At 43.0% G+C, this 21,011-nt stretch overlaps 2 protein-coding genes across 2 annotated transcripts in view; one reads left to right on the forward strand and one right to left on the reverse strand.

Annotated features, from left to right (window-relative positions):
* Window positions 1-3,756, forward strand: part of CFAP263 (cilia and flagella associated protein 263) — a 35,049-nt gene extending 31,293 nt beyond the window's left edge. The window contains exon 10 of the mRNA XM_082439509.1: window positions 2,218-3,756. The gene's annotated coding sequence lies outside the window, so the exon portion shown is untranslated. The remainder of the gene's footprint in view (window positions 1-2,217) is intronic.
* On the reverse strand, window positions 2-20,092 carry PRSS54 (serine protease 54). The gene is given in 8 exon segments (XM_082437099.1): window positions 2-560; window positions 3,944-4,075; window positions 4,672-4,926; window positions 9,412-9,786; window positions 11,690-11,796; window positions 11,941-11,989; window positions 11,991-19,171; window positions 19,622-20,092. Coding segments are annotated over 7 exon segments (1,500 nt in total). The 5' UTR covers window positions 12,027-19,171; window positions 19,622-20,092; the 3' UTR covers window positions 2-14.
* Window positions 20,093-21,011: the final 919 nt, after the last annotated feature.

The raw sequence follows: 21,011 nt of genomic DNA on the forward strand, positions 1-21,011 counted from the left end.
TGGAAGGTTAGCTCCTAGACTAAGACACCATTACCAAAGAAAACAAGCACAGAGAAAAATAAGATAATTTCTTGGGGCTGATGTAACCTGTTCTGGCCTGATAGAGACCCGCCCTCCCCAACCTCCCCACCGTAGTAGTCATAGTACATGGGTTGGATGGCCACCTCAGACTTGTCTGACTCCCTCAGACCCTTCTCCCTAAAGTCTAGACTCACTGGAGTGCCATTTGCCATTTGTGACCATGAATGCACGGTGGCCCTTTTTTGTCCTTGGAAGTGTGGTTGGGACCGTCCAACCTGGCTCAGCCCAGCATGTTTTTTCTGTGTCACAACATCACGTGATGAGTGGCTGGGGAAAGGAATCGGGTCTTCCCAGTGGTGGAAGGCAGACAGGGGAGGGCTGGTCTTCTTGGTCTTGGACGTGATCCAGTTGCTGTAGTCTTCCACCTTGATGTAGAGGAACAGGCCAGGGCATTTCTCACCACCTTGAGACAGGATTCCTCTCAGTACCCACAGACTCAGTTCCTTCAGCTCACACATCACTGGGTTTCCTGGGTCCCCCTGTGACAAAGGACAGAAAGCTTCAGGTCTTAGAAAAACTTGTTTTCTTTGTTAATATGTCCCTGTGCAACTTACTATCTGTTCTAGAAAAGTCTTACACTGGCTCTCACTGGAAATGGGGTAAGTTATAGGATAATATTTCCAATCTAGGCCACCTCCACCACAAATTCCAACAAGATGACTTTTCCTTTCATTATACAAATTATTTGTAGGCTCCTGCAGTTTGCCTGTAGCTTCCTGGATCCCATTTCATTTTCTTGCCCCTTTCCAGTACTTTGAATAAATCCTCCCTCTCTTTTGGTTTCTCACTCCTCAAATGTTATTTTGTTCCTTTCTGGCCTGGAATGCTCCCGTTGTTCCTTCTCTTCCCTATTTTGTTTCCATCCTTCATTTAAGCTGCTTGCACCTACCCACAGTCCTGCTAGGGTCAGTCAGACTTCCAGGAAGCACACGCTGCCGGGCTGGGTTCACAGCTTTTCCATCCTGGCAGCTGCCTGCCAGTGTACCCTGCCCCCCATCCCCGGCCCAGGCTCTCAGGAGCAGTCCTCTGGGCCTCGGGAGTTCTGCCACACAGACCTTATCTCCCTTCAGGTGAGTGGGTTGAAGCCCGGCACACTTGGCTGGACATGTGACCCTAGCAGGTTAGCTAATTCTCTGAGCTAATGTGGGGACACGGTTAGTGCCTGTAACACCGGCAGATCTCCTGGCACAGTGCCTGACATACGGGATGCCCTCAGTAAACAATTAGCTGCTATTACCCTGGTGTGGAGAAAAGACCATCATTTTTATGTGAAAAACTGAGAAATGTGGGAAAAGCAACAAGATAGCTACTAGGTATAATTTACCTTACCTGTCCTCCACCCTACCCCCCGCCCCCAGGCCTCCTCTTAAAGGAACACCTGCCCCCCAGCACCAGCCTGTGGTCCATCTTGGTCCAAGAGGGAGTTTATCATCAAAGGCTGGCCAGCTACCTTTGATCTATGTGACCTGCCAGGCGAGACAGGCTGGGTGATCACAGTTTGCTCTCACTGTGTGGACTGAGGCATGGAGGGAGGGGGCTTGCAGCTGACAATGGGAAACAATCTGAACAGACCCAACAGTGAGAATTCAAGAGGCAAAACAGTGGTCACCTCAGCCCCTGCCCATTCCCAGTCCTGGGTGTTTGAGCTTTCTTGGGTTTCTACACACATGCAACCTCTTTCACTGAACCCTCCTTTTTCTGAGGAGGCCACACCAGAACAGAAATGCAGGCAAATGGGAAAAGCAAAGAACACTTCTGCAAGCAGGGCCACGGGAGGCATGCTCTGCAAGGTTGCCATAATGCCCTGGTTGTCCCACAGCTGCACACACACGAGGATGACATTCCAGACTTCGCTCTGTGTGTGCTTCTCATTAGATGGAAGCGGGTGCTTGAGTGTGGAACTCTTGATGTTTTCAGTTTTTCACATTCTACTGTTTGCATCCCATGCTGCCAAACAGCAGAGGGTGGAGATTTCATCCCTGAGCTCTGGCTGGTCCTCCTAGGACTGGTGAACAGGCTCTTATCTGCACCTCATTGTGTCTGCCTGGGGCACAGAGGTTCTCTGGCTGAGGATGGAGTGGTCTCCCCTCCGTTCACCAGTCCCACTCCCAATTTGTTTTAACTGTGCTTTTACAGCTTGAGGAAGAAAAAGAATGCCATTCAGGACAAATAGTTTTGACAAATGACTGTGCGGTCAACATCCCTGGCTATTGTGTGGTTTTGCAAGTTGCTGTTTCTCTTCCCCATGACGTGTAAGGCCGAGACTTCTGAAGCTCAAGCAATGGAGACAAAAAGTACCAGGCGCTCCAGCCCCACCTCATCTCCCAGGGGAGCGACCCCCTTTCATTGCGTGATCCTCAACCTTGACATCCAGCAAAAGCCCTAACAGTTGTGGGAAAAAAGGAGGGGTGAGTTCAGAGCGATTCTAATTTTGTTGGGTTTCTGAGGACCCGTTAGGGCAGACACTGAACCTGGGTAGCTTATTCTACATGTGAGAAGTGTGGCTTTGAGGGCCTCTGGACACTAGAACACATTTCCTAGGAAGGATCCTAGGTAGACAAGGCACCTTTTTTTCTTTTTTTGCAAGCACAATTCTCTTAAAAAACAAAGGACTGTCTACAGGAGTGCTACAGTTAAAAACCAATCTGACCTTTGTGGATGGTTTAAAGAGGTGATCATTTAGAGGGTAAATGATATTCTATTTATATTAAATTCATATTCCAATGAATTTAAGATGCTCTTAAAAATTAGCATCTTTGAAATGGGATGTGTCTTTTAATCAGTGGATTCCAGAGTTTCAGTGGCAGCATTTTTTCTTTCTCAGTGTTACATAAAATAATGGTGCATTCTGCACCTGACAGCATCCTGGGTTTGATGAAGTGTGGCACTAGGTTGATGGAGTGGCTGATGGCAGGATTTTGTTAAGTAGCTACGTCTTCTACTGTATTTTAACACATTCTGTAATTTAAGAAGCTTCTACAATCCTCCACCTGGCAGAGAGGCCAGTACAATGTAGACACTTGATAAACGTTGAACCAGCTTTAGAAGGGCAAACTTATTTCCTGATGAAAGGCAGTCCCTCATGCTTTTGCAATAAAATGACTTTGAGAAAGAATTGTCCGCACATATGTATTTTTTCCCTTTTCTCTAAAAAACTTTCCCTAGATCCTCTGGGAAAAAAAATTTCCCCATCAGGGAATCCTGAAGGTTACTTCGACAAAAGTGGTTGATCAGTGTCTTAGACAATTTTAGAGTAGAGGAGGGAAACTCTGCCTGGAAATCTGGCAGACCTGAGTTCTCGCCTTCAAGATTTATTAACTGTGTGGCCCTGGTAAGCCACACTTTTTCCAGATACAGATATGAGGGGGCCTGAGCAGGTGTTTGTGAATTCTGCACATTTTCCTGAGGCAGTAGGACAGCCACATCTGGACAGCCCGCATTCAGGTAGAGGGCAGGGCTTCTTACAGGGAAAAAGAAACCCGGTAACTGATGAACAATAGCATCAGGCTGGGTTCCAAAGAAGCCGAATACAGCGAGCCTGTGCTGTAGGCGTGCTCAGCGTATATCTGCAGGTGTGGTTTGGACTCACTCTTTCAAACTTTTAGCTAATGAAAAAACATGTGACTTAGCCATGCTTAGTCATGTCACACTGAAAACGGTGACTGGTTAGTCCATTCGGCAGATTGTTATCGACCATTTGCTACCTGCCAAGTGCTGTTCGCCCTGGAGACGTCCATGAATCCCAGGTGACAGTCCCTGCCCTCACGGAGCGCACAATCCAGCGAGGGGGAGTCCTGAGGCCCCCCATGAAGTGACCACTGCTTACTCTCAGCCTGTAGCTTCTGTTCCAGCACGTTCTTACCAAGCAGACGGCATCAGTTTCCATCTCTATGTGATTGCCACATCCTGTTTTCTCGATTTTTTTTAAGGGACACAAGTCGATGTCCTTCACGGAGATTTTCCTCAGGATACTCATCGTCATGTGATTTCCTGTCTGGACAACAGAGAGCCCGAGAATTATTCACAAGAAGACATCCCCCGAGTCAACGCAACTACAACTCACATATCCAGATGGGAGTGAGTAGGAAATGTTCTGATAAACCCCCTTTTCCTCACAGAAATCCGAACCTGTGTCTCAGTTTTTACTGAAAACTACCTTTGCTTTGAACTTGAATGTGAAAATAGGCAGAGAAAATGTTCACCCGTCCTCCACATCTACAGAGAATGAATGCATTTCCTTGTTTGTTTCCCAAAAATAAAAGAAAACAAGGATGGCTCAGACAAGAGGACTGTCAGCTCTGGTTCAGGGAATAATGTCCCCTGGCCCCTCGATAACCTTGCACTCATTTCAGGCTGCCTGCTGCCCATGTACTTCCAATTTTGGTGTAGGAATAGAAGAAAAAGGACCAGATGAAGAATGGTCTCAAGAGGGCAAGCGCTGGGAATCTTGACGGATCAAGTGAGGGTTCCAGCCCAACTCTAGAACCTCAGGCCACCTGAATTACTGAGCTAAGCCCTAGAATGGTTCATCCCAGTGACCCCCACTGCTAGCACACACACAGCCCCCTCTAGGAGAAGGAAGGCATTAACTGCAGATGTGGGATTCCATCCTGCCACCCAGCAGTTCTGCAAGGCTGGTGGCATCTGCAACTTTCTGCCGAGGAAGCAGATGGGCCGGACCAGGTTGTTGAACTGCATCGCCGTGTCTGTCTTCAGGAGGGCTATGTTATTTTTCATTGTTTTATTATCAAAGTCCTCATGGATGATGATGGTGTTGACTGGATATTCTTTGTGAGCAATCAGTTTTGCATCCATCTTAGCTATACCAACTATAGCAACAGCGTCCTTCCTGGAGAGAGAGCAAGGGAATCTTGAGAAGCCAAGAAAGTTTTCCAGAAATAAGACTCGTGTGTCTACAGTGTGGAAGCGTACTCCATATCCTAGGGAAAAATCAATACAGAATGATCAACACTGAGACGTACCCTTGTCAGCTCCCAGCCGGAAACAGATGACACACTCAAATAAGGTAAACTGAGGAAAGTTTAATAAAGGGACTCTTTACAAAGGTCTCGCAGGATGTAGGGAAACCACAGAGACTAGTGCAGTATGCTGGGTTCCGGGTGGCATATGCAGCTTTCTGCTGAGGCAACAACAGGGTGTTGGTGGGAGAGAGTGGTCAGACAGAGCTATGGGGAGTGGGTCCCTTGGCTGGAGGAGGCATCCAGTCTGCAGTACCTGTCAGGGGAATACCTGACCTCACTTCCTTCCTCCCTCTCATCTCTTGCCAGTGCTCCCTTTGGCCAAACCCAGCTGGAACCCAGAAGGCAAGAGCGCCCATTGGTGTAACCCACACAAGTCAGCCTCCTGGGACCCAGCAGAGTGGAAAAGAGTAGCGAGTGGGTCTGGAGGGGCAAATGGGAGAGATCCAGCATGGCTAGTAAAGTTGCTGGACTTCAGTGACAAAGAAGGAATCCTTGGGCATCCACACAAAACAGATTAAGTCATCTTAAGTTTGTCCTCTAATTTATTGCCTAAGCTGGGGAACTTGTGAGAGTGAAAGGAGATGCTAACAATAGGATAACAGGTGTAAACCAGGCCTCTCCCGGGCAATACTAGGATGTGTGATCTCCCACCTATAGAGGAAAAAATCAGAATGGCTTCAGACTTCTCCACAGCAAGATTTAATACCAGAAGCCGAGGTGCGGTGGGGGTGAGAATGCCTGTTAAGTCTTCAAATGGCAGCAGGCATGATCCATGACTTCTACACTTAAGTGGTCGTTCAGGTTTAAGGGCAGCACAGCATTTCTGAATATGTGAAACTCAAGGAAATATGGTTCTTGGGAGCCCTTTAAGAAACTACTTGGAGGGACTTCCCTGGCAGTCCAGTAGTTAGGACTCTGCACTTCCACTGCAGGGGGCACACAGTCGATTCCTGGTCGGGGAACTAAGAGCCCGCATGCTGTGCAACGTGGCCAAAAAAAAAAAAAAAAAAAGAAAAGAAACTACTTGAAGACAAATTTTAGCCAATTCCAGTGTTGAATGGAAAAAATCCAGCAAAGGGACCATCAGTAAGTGTGGAATTCATTATATGGGTCTAAAATTAAAAGAGAAACTTTTAAAGTTATAGATTGGAATAGTGGTGTAAACCAGCAGAGGTAGGTGTATACACCAATTTTCTCATCTTTTATGGGAGTCTAAACTATTATTTATTTATAGCTAATATATGAAATAACAAGGGTGTACAAATATATATAAGAATCAAGGTAAACATTAAAGTACATAAATAACCTATTAAAATTGGGTGGTCATGAAGAATGAGGGAAGAAGTGAAAAGACAGGAATTCTGGCATCAGCCACAGTAGAATCTAGAGAGGACTATCCAGAGAGAAACAGAAGATTTGTGTGTCTTCCATGAAATTATAATTCTAAGATGACCACGAGAACACAAGTTCAAACTTTCCAAATTTGTCAGAAGAGACATACAAAACAAAGCCATATAATGAAAAGAAGAACAGGAAGCAATAAAAACAGAACAGTCTAAAATAAAAACAAAAAGCAGGAGCTTCATTCTGAACACCAGAGCAGAAGAGCGTGCAACAAGACAAAGAAAGGCTTTTCGTGATGATAAGGAATTCAGTCTACAGTGAAGAGTTCATTTATAAATATCTGCAGCAAGTGATACAATGTTCATGAATTAAATTCCAGGAAATAGGAGGAGGAAAAGCCAGAAGTTTGTAATTCACCTCAGTCAGCCTAGGATAGATCAAGTAGACTCCCTGCCCCAATTTTATATATTAAATTGTACTCCAAGGACAGAAAATGAGCTCTTTAATTTACCTGTGGAAAATATTCATATGGACCACATAGTAGACCACAAAGATAACATCAACAAATTCCTTAATAGATCACCATGCAGTCTAACTCAAACTTAAATCATGTTAAAATACAAAACAAAACACCCTATCACCTGGATATTTTTAAATGGTCTTTAATAAAACCCAGAGTCAGAGAGGAAATCAAAACCAAAACAGCAGACCAGATAGAAAATAGCAGTAATGAAAACACTACATAGAAAACAGAACCTCTCTGGAGGGCTGGTTGGCAACAGCTATCAAGATTTAGTCCAGTTTTTCCACTCTTAGGTTATTCGTGCAACAATATACTTCCATGTATGTGAAATAATGTGTGTACAAGTGTATCTACTGCAGCATTTTTTGCTACTAGTGAAGATTGGAAACAACCCAAATTTCCATTATTAGAGGACTGTGTAGTTATGGTACATCCATATGGGATACTGGGCAGCTAACTGATGCATATAATGAGGTAACTTTCTATGTATTGATAAGAAAGGATCACCCAACATTCATGACAGAGTGAAAAAAGCTAAGAGTGGAATAATGTATATGGTGTGTTACTAGTTGTATTGGCGGGTGTATGGACTGAATTGTGTCCCCCCATATTCATAGGTGAAGCCCTAACCCCCAATGTGAATGTGTTTGGAGATAGGGCCTTTAAGGAGGTAATTAAGGTTAAATGAGTCCATAGGGTGGGGCCCTAATCCAACAGGACTGGTGTCCTTATAAGAAGAAGAGACAGCAAGAATGTGTGCACACAGAGGAAAGGCCATGGGAGAACACAAGGAGAAGGTGGCCACCCACACGCCAAGGGGTGAGTCCTCGGGAGAAACCAACCCTGCTGACACCTTGATCTTGGACTTCCAGGCCTCTGGAACGGTAAGAAATAAATTTCTATTGTCTAAGCCACCCTGTCTGTAGTATTTCATTGTGGCAGCCCCAGCAGATTAATACAGGGGAGAAAGAAAATTCTCTCTCTGTCAATAGATATGAGTCAATATAGATAGACCTATAGGTATATAGATATCCATGACTGCATGGAGTGTTTCAGGAAGAACACCCAAGAAACTGGTGACAGAAATGGCTCAAGGGAGGGAAATGATGACTGAAGGGCAGGGAAGGGGAGGAGCTGATTTTCATTATACACCCTTTGGTTCCTCATGAACATCACAGTATTACATGTATTTTCATTTAAATACATGTATTTTTAATTAAAAAATACAAGTCATATGTTAAAAAATTCAGCAATTGCACAATATCTCATCAAGGGCTTACACTATAATGTATTTGGCCAGTTATAGTAATTATATTCTCTCCCCCCATACGCTATATGTGTATATATAATATATAATGTATAAATAGTATATAATATATAGTATATATACTATAAATTATATAATATACTATATATTTATAAATTATAATTATAAATTATAATATAATATAGTATGTATACTATATATAGTATATATTATATACTGTATAATATATACTATATATAGTATATGTCACATATAATATATATCTATATAATATATTGAATAGATAGATCTATATGTAATTATATATAGAAGTTATATACTATGTATCATATATAACGTATTATAAACTATAAAATAGTAACTATATCATAATTTACTTATCCATGATAATCAGACATTACACTTCCAGTGTTTTGTGTGTAATTAATCATCCTATGAACAACTTTGTGCATAAAACTTTTCCAGTGGTTGAAATTATTTCCTTAATGTTGATACCCAAAAGTGAAATCGTTGGGTCAGAAAGTGAGATGTTTTACCAAAAAAAGTTATTCCTTTAATAGCATGTATAGGTTTTTTTTCTTTTTCTGGTTTAAGAGAATGCCCATTTATTGTAAAAAATTTGGAGAATACAGAGAAGTTCAAAGAAGAAAACAAATCACATGCATTCTGAGCATCCAGAGATGGGCACTCCTCAAGTGTTCGCGTATTTCCTTCAAGTCTTTTCTCTACGTGCATGTATTTGTGGCAGTCACATTGTTAAGGCCCGAGGTAAGTGTGTTAAGGTAAGGGCTCCTATCAATTCACTTAACAAGATAAGCAATAGGGACCTCTAGTATCAAGAGTCAGTGCCTCTCCAGTAAAGATGTTTAAAAAAATTAAAAAAAAAAAAAGTGTCAAAAAAAAAAAAAGAGTTAGTGCCTTTCTGATTGTAATAAAATGGGAACAAATATCCTTCCTGTAGAAGATGGAGAAACAAGCGTTTCACTTTGCACTTGTGCAGCTGGCAGTCCTCACAGCAGAGGAGACACAGACTGCGCCAACCTTGGCGACTGGTGACCACAGGAGCCCCAAACTCACAGCGAGTGCTGCGCTGGTAAAAAGCCCTGTTACCCTGTCACTGGGCATCGACCTTCCAGGCCTCCCCAAGCTGAGCAGGAAACAGGGACCCCCCCACTCCACCTCGGTGGGCCGCGTAGACTCCGAAGGAGGGGTACTGGCCTGTTTTGAAAGGCGGATGCGATGCTGAGGACCCAGAACTCACTGAGGACGCTGCCGAAGGCCAGGTGTGTGTACTGGACATCCTGCAGCGACACCACCCACGGGAACTCCTCGTCTTCCACCAGACCCTCCTCGGAAGTTTCCACAGGGTTGCTTTTCTGGATGCCGCAAGCTGCAGGGGGTTGTGCAGGGGCAAGGAGCTGGAGGCCTGGGGCTGCCGCCGCCGCACCAGACCCCAGGACCCGCTCGCTCTTCTGCTGGTTCCCCGCTTTTTCTGGCTCTCTGTCTTGGTCACCACTAACTCTACCACCCACGTTTATTTTCCTAGTGGGTCTTCTTCCCCATAAAAGACCCTTGGTGGGTCTCCCTCCCTAGTCCATGAGCCCTGTCCCGATGAGTCCCCGTGCCCGGCCTCCTTAGTGGACCAGGGGTGCCCTTCTCATCCTCGCCTATGCAGAGTGGAGTATAGGGATTCTCAAGCTGACTGAACATTTCATCCGCCGGCTGCCCGGCCCCTCCCGGACCCCTGGAGATGAGGCCTGGGCATTGATGTTTTCCAAAAGCTCCCCAGGGTAGATTCCAATGTGTACTTGGTGTTGAGAACCACTAGTGTTTCAGGAAGTCCCTGGACACAGTGTCCCAAGTCCAGTTGGCCCCTATGTGTTGAGACTTGGGGAGAGCCACTCCTCTGTCTGGGCCTCAGTTTCCTTTTATGAGAGGTGGGGTAACACACGCCTGTCACAAGAGGAGTGTTGTGTCCCCATGACTGATAATGCTAAGCCCAGTGGACAATTCCATTTTTTCCCCATGTAAACCACTGCTCTGGTAGCCACTGCATGAGTACCCAGTGCTTTTTTCCTAAATCGGTGGTCCTGGGTTCTGTGTGTCACATGGTGGGTAGCACCAGCTGAAAAAGTCAGGTCATTGGTGGCTTCTTTTTCAGCCATTCATCCAACTGCACATGCAGCCCTGCTGAGTTAGGGGCTGGGCTGGCAGGGAAGGATTTCAGGATCCTGTCCCCGCCCCAGGGGAGGTCACAGTGCACAGGGGAGACAGACACATTGGAGAGTGGCAGCATTCAGAGAGACTTGTGACACAAGGGACAGTGCCCAGAGTATACAGAGGAGGGGGCATGGATTCTGCCCAGAACATGAAGTCTGGGAGGGCTTCCCCCAGGAGGTGACCTCTGAGGTGAGCATCAGTGACAGAGAGTTTCCAAACCATGATGCTGAAGTTGACTGAACATTCAGTATAGTCATTAAAGGACCACAGCAGACCTCGCCATGCTAGGGCATCATGTGATCAAACATCTCTATGAGTTGACACTTGGAGTCTTTGCTGAAACAGTGACAAGAGCTGGTTGTTAGCAAGATGATGTCTGTAAGGCCACCAAGTGCTTCAGGGTCACCAAAGACAAGAATTCCATTTTTTTTTCACAGGACATTGGCAATCTGTGGTGAACGAGGCACTAACCAACTCTTCCTACCCCACGAAGAACCTACAGGTTTGTGATGACTTTTGCTTTTTCAAAGCTCTAGCTGGCTGATTCATTTGTCCTTATAAAACTCTTGAACAGCCAGGATATAATGAGGAAATCTGCCTCAGAGATGAAATGTTTGCCCCGGGTCCCTTGCCTGAGGCTTTTTAAGAGTGGAGAGAGGCCCTATCTGTGTTTTGTCTCCTTGGGCTGCAAGGAGACGGAGGAGACCTGGAAGGTGGGGCGGTCCTCTTGGCGTGTGCATGTGTGTGTGTGCGTGCATGGGAAGCTCTCTCCTGTCCCCCATCTAACTCCAGGAAGACAGGAGAGAGCCAGCTGGGGTGGCAGAAGGTGGGGCAGAGCCTGCTTTAGTCAGGTGCCCCCCTCCATCTCCCCTTTCCAGGCCAGAATTTTAGTCCTGGACAACCTGGGGGTCGGGGAGGGGACTGCAGCTGCCACTTCTGCCAACTGAGGCCAGGCAGCCTCTCAGGCACCTCCCTGTTCCTGGGCCGGGCCCTGCAATTGGGAGTCAGTTTAGAGGTAACAATAAGGTTTAAGGATAAAGGGCTTCATCGGAACAATACTGAAGTAGAAACACAGGGAAGGCCCGGTTCCCAAGTGCATAAGACGCATCTCGGGGGCCCCACCCCGTCTCAGGAAGGATGTCCGCCACCTGACGGAGCGCGGGGAATGTGCCCCCGGAAGAGCAGGGCAGGGCTGTGAGTGGGGAGGCAGGCATCACGCCAACCCCGTCTGCGCAGGGGGCCTCTCCATAGCCTAAGGCTTGTCTCCCTAACTGTACTCTCACCAAGGACTAGGCCTGACACCAGGCTGCTGAAGCCACAGTTTCCTACGTCCACGCCCCACGTCCCACTCTCTTCCTGGTTCCCACCACCAACGCAAGCTGCCCAGAGCAAAATGCCGTGAGTCACCTACCCCCCCTGAGTCCCTCTCTGCACATTAAGGACCATTTCCTCTTCCGGGATGATTCCCCCTGCCATGTCACACGATCAGCTAAAGTTGGGAAGGAAGAGAGAAGCACACTCACTGGCAGAAGCATGGGAGACGTAGAACAGCACCAAGAGCGTCCCTCTCATCGCTGCCATCCCCAGAGAGAGCCGCAGCAGACACCATGGGCAGCTGTGAACACAGAACAGCAAACGCATGGGCTTTTCCTCTCCTCCCCAGGGTGGTGATTTCACTGCAGCATCAGAGTCGCTGCCTCTTTTCCTTTCCACTGACAAAACTTCCAGGACATGGGAAACAGACCTGTCACATCCCTGTTTTTTGGGTCCCTGCAGTAAAGACGCAAGGACCAGCTGCCCAGCCCCGCTATTCAGCCGGCAACGTGTAAGACGGCCCAGCGAAAGAAGGTGGCCACGCCGGTCAGTTTTCTCCACAATCCAGGGTCTCCGGCTTTCCCACAGAGCCGGGTCTCAGAAAAGGGTCATCTTTTGACTCGTGGAATTCAACCCTAGCCTTAACTCTGTAGCCATAAAATGCTGCTGAAAGCAAAAAGCAGGTGTTCCGTGAAAGCCTTCCCTGATTTTGCCCCTCCTGCTAAACTCTACTAGAATTTCTTCTAATTGGTGGCAGCTCATCCTTTTACATAGTAACTGCCCCAGCATGTCACCCAGTTCATTCACACAGTCACCCTGTGAGGTGGACACTATCATCATTCCCATTTTACAGATTCAGAAACTGATACTCAGAGACATTGAGAATCCCACCCAAGGTCACACAGCTGCCGAGTGGTGGAGCTGGAATTCAAAGCCCAGGCGCGCTCCTCCACCAGCCCCACCACCAGGCCTACCCTTGCCTCAGACAATGCACAAGAGCCCAAGGAACCCGTGCATGCCGTCCTCAGTCACCATGTTCTGCTCATGACACCAAGTGTTTCTTGTCGTCAGGATGGTTCTCAGAGTTCTTCCATGAACTGCTCCTGCTAAAGGAGAAACGAACTCACCCTGACCTTACACCGCAGAGCTCAACAGAGGGATCCTGCTACCACCTTGGGAAGAATGTTCCATTGTGGCATCATAGTTACCATGGTGTCACCAAGCAAATGTCTGGACATGGGGACGCGGGAGGAGCCGGGATGAAAAGCCTGCCTGTTTCCTAAACTTGGCAGGGCTACTCTGGAAGCCTGGCTCTCCCCGAGTCTGGCTGAGATGGCATCCCTTTCGCTAGATCACAGAGCCCGGTCCAGTCGTGGCCGTGGTCTGTCTGCCTCCTCAGCACCTGCCCTGTGTCTACATGAGTTTGTCTGACTGGACGGAGGAAGCCCACGACTTGGGTGGGTTTGGTTTTTCCAATCCCCGACAACATTCTTACACTCCCTCTGTGGTTTCCTGGAGGCTCAGCCCAGTTTTCTTCAGCTGCCACAGCTTGTGGGTCCACGTGGAGCTACCAGAAGGGCCCTGCCAGACCACCAGGCCAGATGGATGTGCACTCTGGCCACTACGAACAGCTCTGGCTTCAGCACAAATGCCAGGACTTTAGGAAAGTGTTGAGAACGTTGTGGTGAGATGTAACTCCACGGAACCAGAGGGCTCGCAGGCTGCTGGCGCAGGTGCGTAAATGGCACTTATTGGACAGACAGATGAATGGCTGATGGGTGAAGGATGGCTGGATTGAGAGCGAAGCCTGACTCGAGAGGAGCCACTATCTCCTTCCCCTCACGGTTTCCCTGACGCCCATCCCGTGTGTGCCTCGCCAGCCTCTATCACCTCCAGCACGGAGCAGGGCTTGGCTTCTGCTGGGAGAATGGAATCGGTAAGATTTTTGGCAGTGGGAGAGATGGGAGCTGTTGATCCTTCAGTATGCTCCACATTGCAGGTCTCAAAGAGCTTTCACATTTTCTCATTCAGGATTCACAATCACTGTGCCAGGATGAGGGAATTACCCAAGTTTCCAGTTGGAAACAGAGTGCCTCAGGGTGGGAAAGTCACTTCCCTAAAGCCGAACACCTGGAAAACGTGGGCAGGTTTCCAACCCAGATCCTTCCAACTCCAGGGTCACCGATCTCCAAGTCTGCATTTCTCAGCCTGGACCACGTGCTACCTTTATAGGGGACGGAAGTAGAAACAGTGATTGGGGCCAAGTCAAAGTCCGCTCTTTAAGAATGGAGATGCTGAGGTTAGTGCCCAAGACCCTGACTCTCTCCAGATTCCTCTTTAAATTTCTTCATGAAAAGATGTCATGCGCAAACCACCAGAAACACTCTGTCTCCTCACAGGAAGGATCTAGCATAACCCACGATAAGAAAGGCTCAGAATCCTGCAGGGACCCAGCAGACCTTACAGACGGTGGGCCTCAAATTTTCATCCTCTCTGGGCCACTTAGTACAGACTGCCAACTTTAGGTAAATTTTTAAAAACTTCATCACAACGTTTTAAATAATTATTTAATTCTTTAAGGTTAATAATAATAAAATTTTTATTTTATATCTTTGAGAGGAAATTCATTTTCGCTCTTACACCAAGGGCTCCATATCCAGGACAGTGACAGCATGAAACATATGTAGTTTTTCAACCTGTCACTTTCTATTTTTACTCTTTATTTACATTAAGTTAGAAAATCCTAACTCTCAAAGGACGTCTGAAATCGCAGCATGTTCTGGGGGCTCCGTCAGCTATTCAGTTCAGTGTATTCAGATTGAACGTGGACTCTAAAATCACGGAGAGATTTTTTTCACTGATGACTGTTCTCTGGTGCTCAGGGGCCTGCCCACCATGCTCAAAACCTGGGGAGTTGAAATTTTCTTCTGGAAAGTTGAAAGTTTCATTCTGAGAGATAGTGATGGTTGGATTTCTAGTCCGCTTGGTTTCTTTTCCCTCTGGAAGATATTTCTTCATGTCCCATTGCAGCTTTGGAAAATGTTTTTTAAACATGCCAATAAGAGCTTCACCACACTTCAGAAATCTCTTGTGAAATTGACAGGACAAAAAATATCAAGCATTTCTTCATTTATGTACCACCCATTTTCCAAGCATTGCTTCCTACTCATCCCTGGTTTGTTGGATTGTTAAGCAAAATATCTACTCACCCAAATATGTCATAGTTATTGCTCACCTGCTTGGGGTGACTTTTCTACTATACCGAGAGAACATCCTACAAGGTCTCTTGAACAGGAATTTTGTTGCTAGCTCATGCTGCCTTCTTTTTGAGTTATTTTTCATTAATGTCGCTCACTGAAGGCTTCCCAATCATGGTATGATGTCTGCTATGAAGAGCATAACTTTGAATCAGGCTTTGGCCATTTAGATATCTTCTCTGCTTAGGAAAAAAAAAAAAAAGCAGGAATTTTAAATTCAAGAAAGCATTATAATGCTCTCATTCTAGAAAAAAAAAAATCTATAACTTATATACCAAAGAGGTCATTGTGCTTGTTTGAAAATGACAAAAATATTTTAATGGTGTCATGCCATGATTTGGAAATTTTATTTTCAGATATCTGTATTGGATTTGCAAGTTTTTCACGAAAGAGATCATCCATAGAATGTTTTAAATCTTCCTAGAAAGGTTTAAAATAGAATATCAGGTTTACCATGTCCTTAACTCCTAAATAGAGAACTTGTATGCAAGACTTTCAATTTTTATCAAAATGAAACACATTTCATTAGCCACTGGCCCCTGAAAATCAAATTACCCAATCAACAATCTTTGAGACAGACTGATAATGAACATTTGTACCACATGTAGCTGTGTCAGTGTAAATTTCCCTAATGAAAACCTTCAATTTTAAGTCATTTAATTTAAAAGGAACATTTAACAGATATATTTCTTTAAGTCAAACTTACCACACAACACAAGAGCTAGGACATTACCATTATCTTGTATTTGCCCTCTCTTTCATTCTCTTGCTCTTTGTTTTATAATAAGTTTATCCATGTGTATATATGCTTAAACTATATATTGAGTACATGGGCAAGAGTTTCTCTAGGCTGTGTATACTGGACGTAGGGTTGCTAGGTCAGAGGATGATATGTTAGGATATACCTGTTTTTAGAAGACAATGCTAGACTGTTTTCCAGGGTGGTTGTACCAATTTATACTCGTACAAGCAGTGTATATGGGTCCCTGCCAATCCATGTCCTTTCCAACACTTGCCACTGTCAGCCTTAATTTTTGGCCAATCCAATAGGTATAAATGATACCTCCTTGCTAATTTGCACTTCCCTAATTATAATGTTGAGGATACTTTCCCACATGTTTATTGCCTCCACAAGTTAATGCTTGTGTCTTCTGCCCTTTTTTTCTGTTGGGTTGCCTTCTGTTGGGTTCTTATTGCTATGTAAGAATTCTTAATACATTCTGAATATTGTTCACTGTATGTATGGTGAATATCTTCTACCAGTTGTGGCCTTTGTTTTCACTTTTGATTTCTTTGTGGTGTTTTGAATAAACAGAGGTCTCAATTTTAGTTTTAATAAAGTCAAATGTATGAACATTTACAGTTAGGGCTCTTTTGTCTTGTTTAAGAAACCCTTCCGTAGGTCAACATCAGAGATCTATTCTACTATATCATCTTCTCAAATCTTTCGAGTTTTGTTCTTCACACGTTAAGTCCTCAGTCTGTCTGGAATTTTTTTGTGCATGGTATAGATTCACTTTTTCTCACATGGATACTCAGTTGTGCCAGCATTATTTCTCCACAGGTCTCCAGTGTGACCTCAGACATATATCAGCGTTTCATTTGTGCCTGGGTCTGTTTCTGAGCTCTCTCTTTTGTTACACTGGTCGTTTTGTCTATGTCCCTGTGTCAATTCCACACAATTTTATTATAGTATTATATCATATTATAGTGTTATAGTATTGAAATATTATAGGGAATTCCCTGGCGGTTCAGCAGTTGGGACTCTGAGCTCTCACTGCCGAGGACCCGGGTTCGATTGCTGGTCAGGGAACTAAGATCCTGCAAGCCTCGTGGCGTGGCCAAAAAATATATATTATATATTTTTGTACAAAGCTATATATATAGCTTTGTACAAGTCCTATATCTAGTAAGGCAAGTGCTCTCACCTAGTTCTTTTTCTTTAGGAATGTCCTGACTATTCTTGGCTTTTTGTATTTTTAGAATCAACTTGGCAACTTCCACACACACAAGCAAAAACGAAAACAAAAAACACCTTCTAAGATTTGGATTAGAATTGCATTCCATCAATAGATCAATCTGTGGCTAATATAACATCTTTACAATATTGAGTCTTCTTATCCATGAGCACAATGTATCACTCAATCTAATTAGATCTCCTTTAAGATTTTTAGGTACAATTTTATGATTTTCTGCAAAAAGGTCTTGCACATCTTTGGATAGAATTTATTCCTAGGTATCTTACACTTTTTGGTTGCAATTAAATGATGTCTTCTTTTATTATTCTTTTTAACCATTTCCCTCTAAACCATCATTATTTCTAATAATTTACCTTTAGATTCTTTCGGATTTTCCATGTAAAGAATTTTATCACCTGCAAATAATGACAGTTTTGTTTCTTCCTTTACAGTTGTTATGCCTTTCATTTCTTGTCTTACAGCCTAAGACCTCCAGTACAAAGTTGAATAGAATCAGTAATAGCGGGCATCCTTGTCTTGGTCAAAGGGAAGGTTTCTAACACTTCCTCGTTTAGAATAATATATGATAATAGATTGCTAAATAGATTTACTTAATTAGTTAAGGAACTCCCCTTTTATTTCTAGGTTTTGTTTTGTTTTAATCAAAATCTGGGATTGAATTTTGTCAAATAATTTTTTGGTGTCAATTAAGATAATCATATGGTTTTTCTTCTTGAATTGGTTAGTGTGATTAATAAAGTGTACAGAATCTCTCAAATTAAACCACTCTTGAATTTCAAGGATTAATGTTTTCTTTTTATACACTACTATTTGCCAATGTTTTATACAGGACTTCTGGCATCTGTGTTTGAGAGTTAGATTGGCTTATAATTTTCCTTTCTTGTTGTTGTCTCAGTTTTAAGGCCCTGTGGAATTAGTTGGGAGATAGAAATGGTCTGTTCTCTGAAATTTTGCAGAACTCGTTTGAAAACTACCTCGTTCTGGTGTTTGCAGGGAAATTTTTAAAGCTGATTAATTTTTTTTAGTGCTCTTAGGACTATACATCTTGACGTAGCTTTGGTAAGTTATGTTTTTCTAGGAACTTTTCCATTTTGTTAGTTTTCAAATTATTGGCATAAGGACTATAGTACTCACTATCTTTTAAAATCTCTGTTGTAAAAGTTAACATTCTTTTTTCATTCCTAATATTGTTTATTCATGCCTCTGTCTATTCTTTATCAGTTTCTCCAGAGTTCCAGTTTACCTGTGTTTTCAGACTAAATTTTTGTCTTTGTTGATCTCTTTGTCTTTCGTTTTTGGAGTTTTTTTGCTTTTTTTTTTGGTATCTTTGTATCTTTGTTTTTTAGCTTATTGCTAACATCTTTTTTTAGTACTAGCACTGGTTTATTACTTTGTATCTTTGTTTTCTAGTTTATTATTCTCTACCCTTAGACTTATTATTTGTTTTCTTCTACCTTCCTTAGGTTTATTTTGTTTTCTTTTTCTAAAATTTCAGGCTGGACATTCAGCTCATGAATTTTTTGCCCTATTCTCTAAAATAAGCATTTAAGACTTCGTATTTCCCTTTAAGTTCTACTTTCTTAGCATCTCTTAAGTTTTAAGTTTTGATACCTTGTGCTTTCCTTATCATTCATCTCTAAGTATTTTTATATTTCCATTATGATTCTTTTTTGACTCTTGAACTACTTAGAAGTGTGGGTTTTTTTATTTTTTTATTTTTAAAAATTTATTTTATTTATATATTTTTGGCTGCGTTGGGTCTTCGTTGCTGCTTGTGGACATTCTCTAGTTGCAGCGAGCGGGGGCTACTCCTTGTTGTGGTGCATGGACTTCTCATTGCGGTGGCTTCTCTTGTTGCAGAGCATGGGCTCTAGGTGCACGGGCTTCAGTAGTTGTGGCTCGCGGGCTCTAGAGCACAGGCTCAGTAGCTGTGGCACACAGGCTCAGTTGCTCCGCAGCATGTGGGATCTTCCCGGACCAGGGTGCGAACCTGTGTTCCCTGCATTGGCAGGCAGATTCTTAACCACTGCGCCACCAGGGAAGCCCAAGTGTGTTTTCAAATTTCCAAATGTATGACTGGTTTTATTTAACTTTTACCGTCCACTTCTAACCCAATTGGTTGGAGAATATCTGTGTAATAACGATTCTTCAAAATCTCTGAGGCTTGCTCTGTGGCCTAGTATATAGCAAGAAACTTTTTTTAACTGTTCCATGTTTATTTGAGGAAAATGTAAACTGTCTATACCCATCAATTCACCTTCAGCTTGTTGATTGCTCTCTTCAAATCCTCTGTATCTCTGATTTTCTGTCTGCTTGACCTATCAATAATTAAGAAAGGTGCCTCCTGTTATGGTGACTTTATCAATTTCTTCCTATAGTTATAGCAGTTTTTGCTTTATACGTTTTGAGGCTATTTTATTAGATATACACATTTAGAATTGTCATATTTTCCTGGTGAATTGAACTACAGTTCTCTATCATTATTCTCTGTAGCTATAGTCTGTAAAGTTGCGGTAAACACTGAATTAATGAATATTGAACCATTGCTCTTAGGGGAAATATAAGGCTAGGTTCCTGCGAACCTCTCATTATAACATTTTCATCAACTAATCAATACTTAATCTTGTTTTATGTGTGCTTCTGTCTAAAGGCACCTTATTTAATATATATTGTTTATTCATTAACATTGAACTTGTGGCCACATTGAACTTGTGGCCAACAGCACTATAACTCATGCCTGAATGAAGCTTATCTAATCCATGCATTTTCTCAATAAGGCACACCACAGCCTTCTTGCACAGAGGAACACTAGACACCAGCATTATGCTTGGGGACCATTTTAAACAGCAAAATCACCAACAAAAAGCACAAAAATACAAAAACCATGGCACTAAATAGACAACAAAAAAGATACTTGTTTACAGTATGAGCTAAGACAGGAGGGCAGAGCATGACCTTGTTCACCCTCAGCTGGGAATGTGTGTGTTGAGTGACTCAAATTTTTTGTCACTCTGTGCCTGCCTGAAAATGACTGCAAAGCACTGCAAGTATTTATTTTAGGGTTAAAATAAAGATCAATGAGTAGGTAAATTTGCAAATATAGAATTCATGAATAATATGTTTGACTATATTTATGATCTCTATCCCTAACAATACCTTTAATCTTAAAGTTTATTTTATCTGACATGAGTATAACTATGCCTGCTTTTTATCTGTTGATGTTTCTTTTTCCATGCTTTTACTTTTTTACTTTCAAACTTTCTGTAACCTTATGCTTCAGATATATCCCTTATAAATGGTACATTGTTGGATTTTTTTAAAAAAAGAATCCAATCTGGCAATCTCTATCTTTTTAACTGGCATGTATACTCCTTTTATATTGATTGGGATTATTGATATATTTGGAATTTTTTTACTATCTTCCTTTTTAAAAAAATTTGTTTGTTCTGCTTTTTCTGTGCTTTCCCCCCTTCTTTCTTGCCTTTTTGGCTTATGTTTTGTTTTGTCTATTCCACATTTCCTTGCTACTGGTTTGAAATTTTTACACTCTATTTCTAATCTTGTAGAGGCTACCACTCAAGTTACCTCACCATGCACATTTACCTTCATCACCTCTAACAATTTTTATATTAGCTCCCCCATGATAATACTGCCACCTTAAAATGCTTCCATTTTAATCTCCCCCTTATGATTTACATGCTATTCTCATTCTATATTTTAGCTTTTTCTTTAATCCCATACATTATACTTTTTAAATTATTATGATTATGATTGTGATTTTATTCAATGATTGTTTGCATTTAAGTAATATTTATTATATTATTTGCTCACTATTCCTTTTTGTATCTTAGACTTTATATCTACATCTTGTATCTCTTCCCCAAAGAACATCTTTTAGAAGTTTCTTTAGTACAGATTTCTTAATGACAAAAATTTATCAGGTTTTGCTGGTCTGTAAATGTCTCTTAATGCGCATTTCAGGAAAACATCTGTTTTCTTGAAAAACAGTTTTGGTGGCACACAATTCTAGGTTGAGAGTTATTT

Source organism: Balaenoptera physalus (assembly GCF_965194825.1).
Source record: "Balaenoptera physalus genome assembly, chromosome: 19".
Lineage (NCBI taxonomy): Eukaryota > Metazoa > Chordata > Mammalia > Artiodactyla > Balaenopteridae > Balaenoptera > Balaenoptera physalus.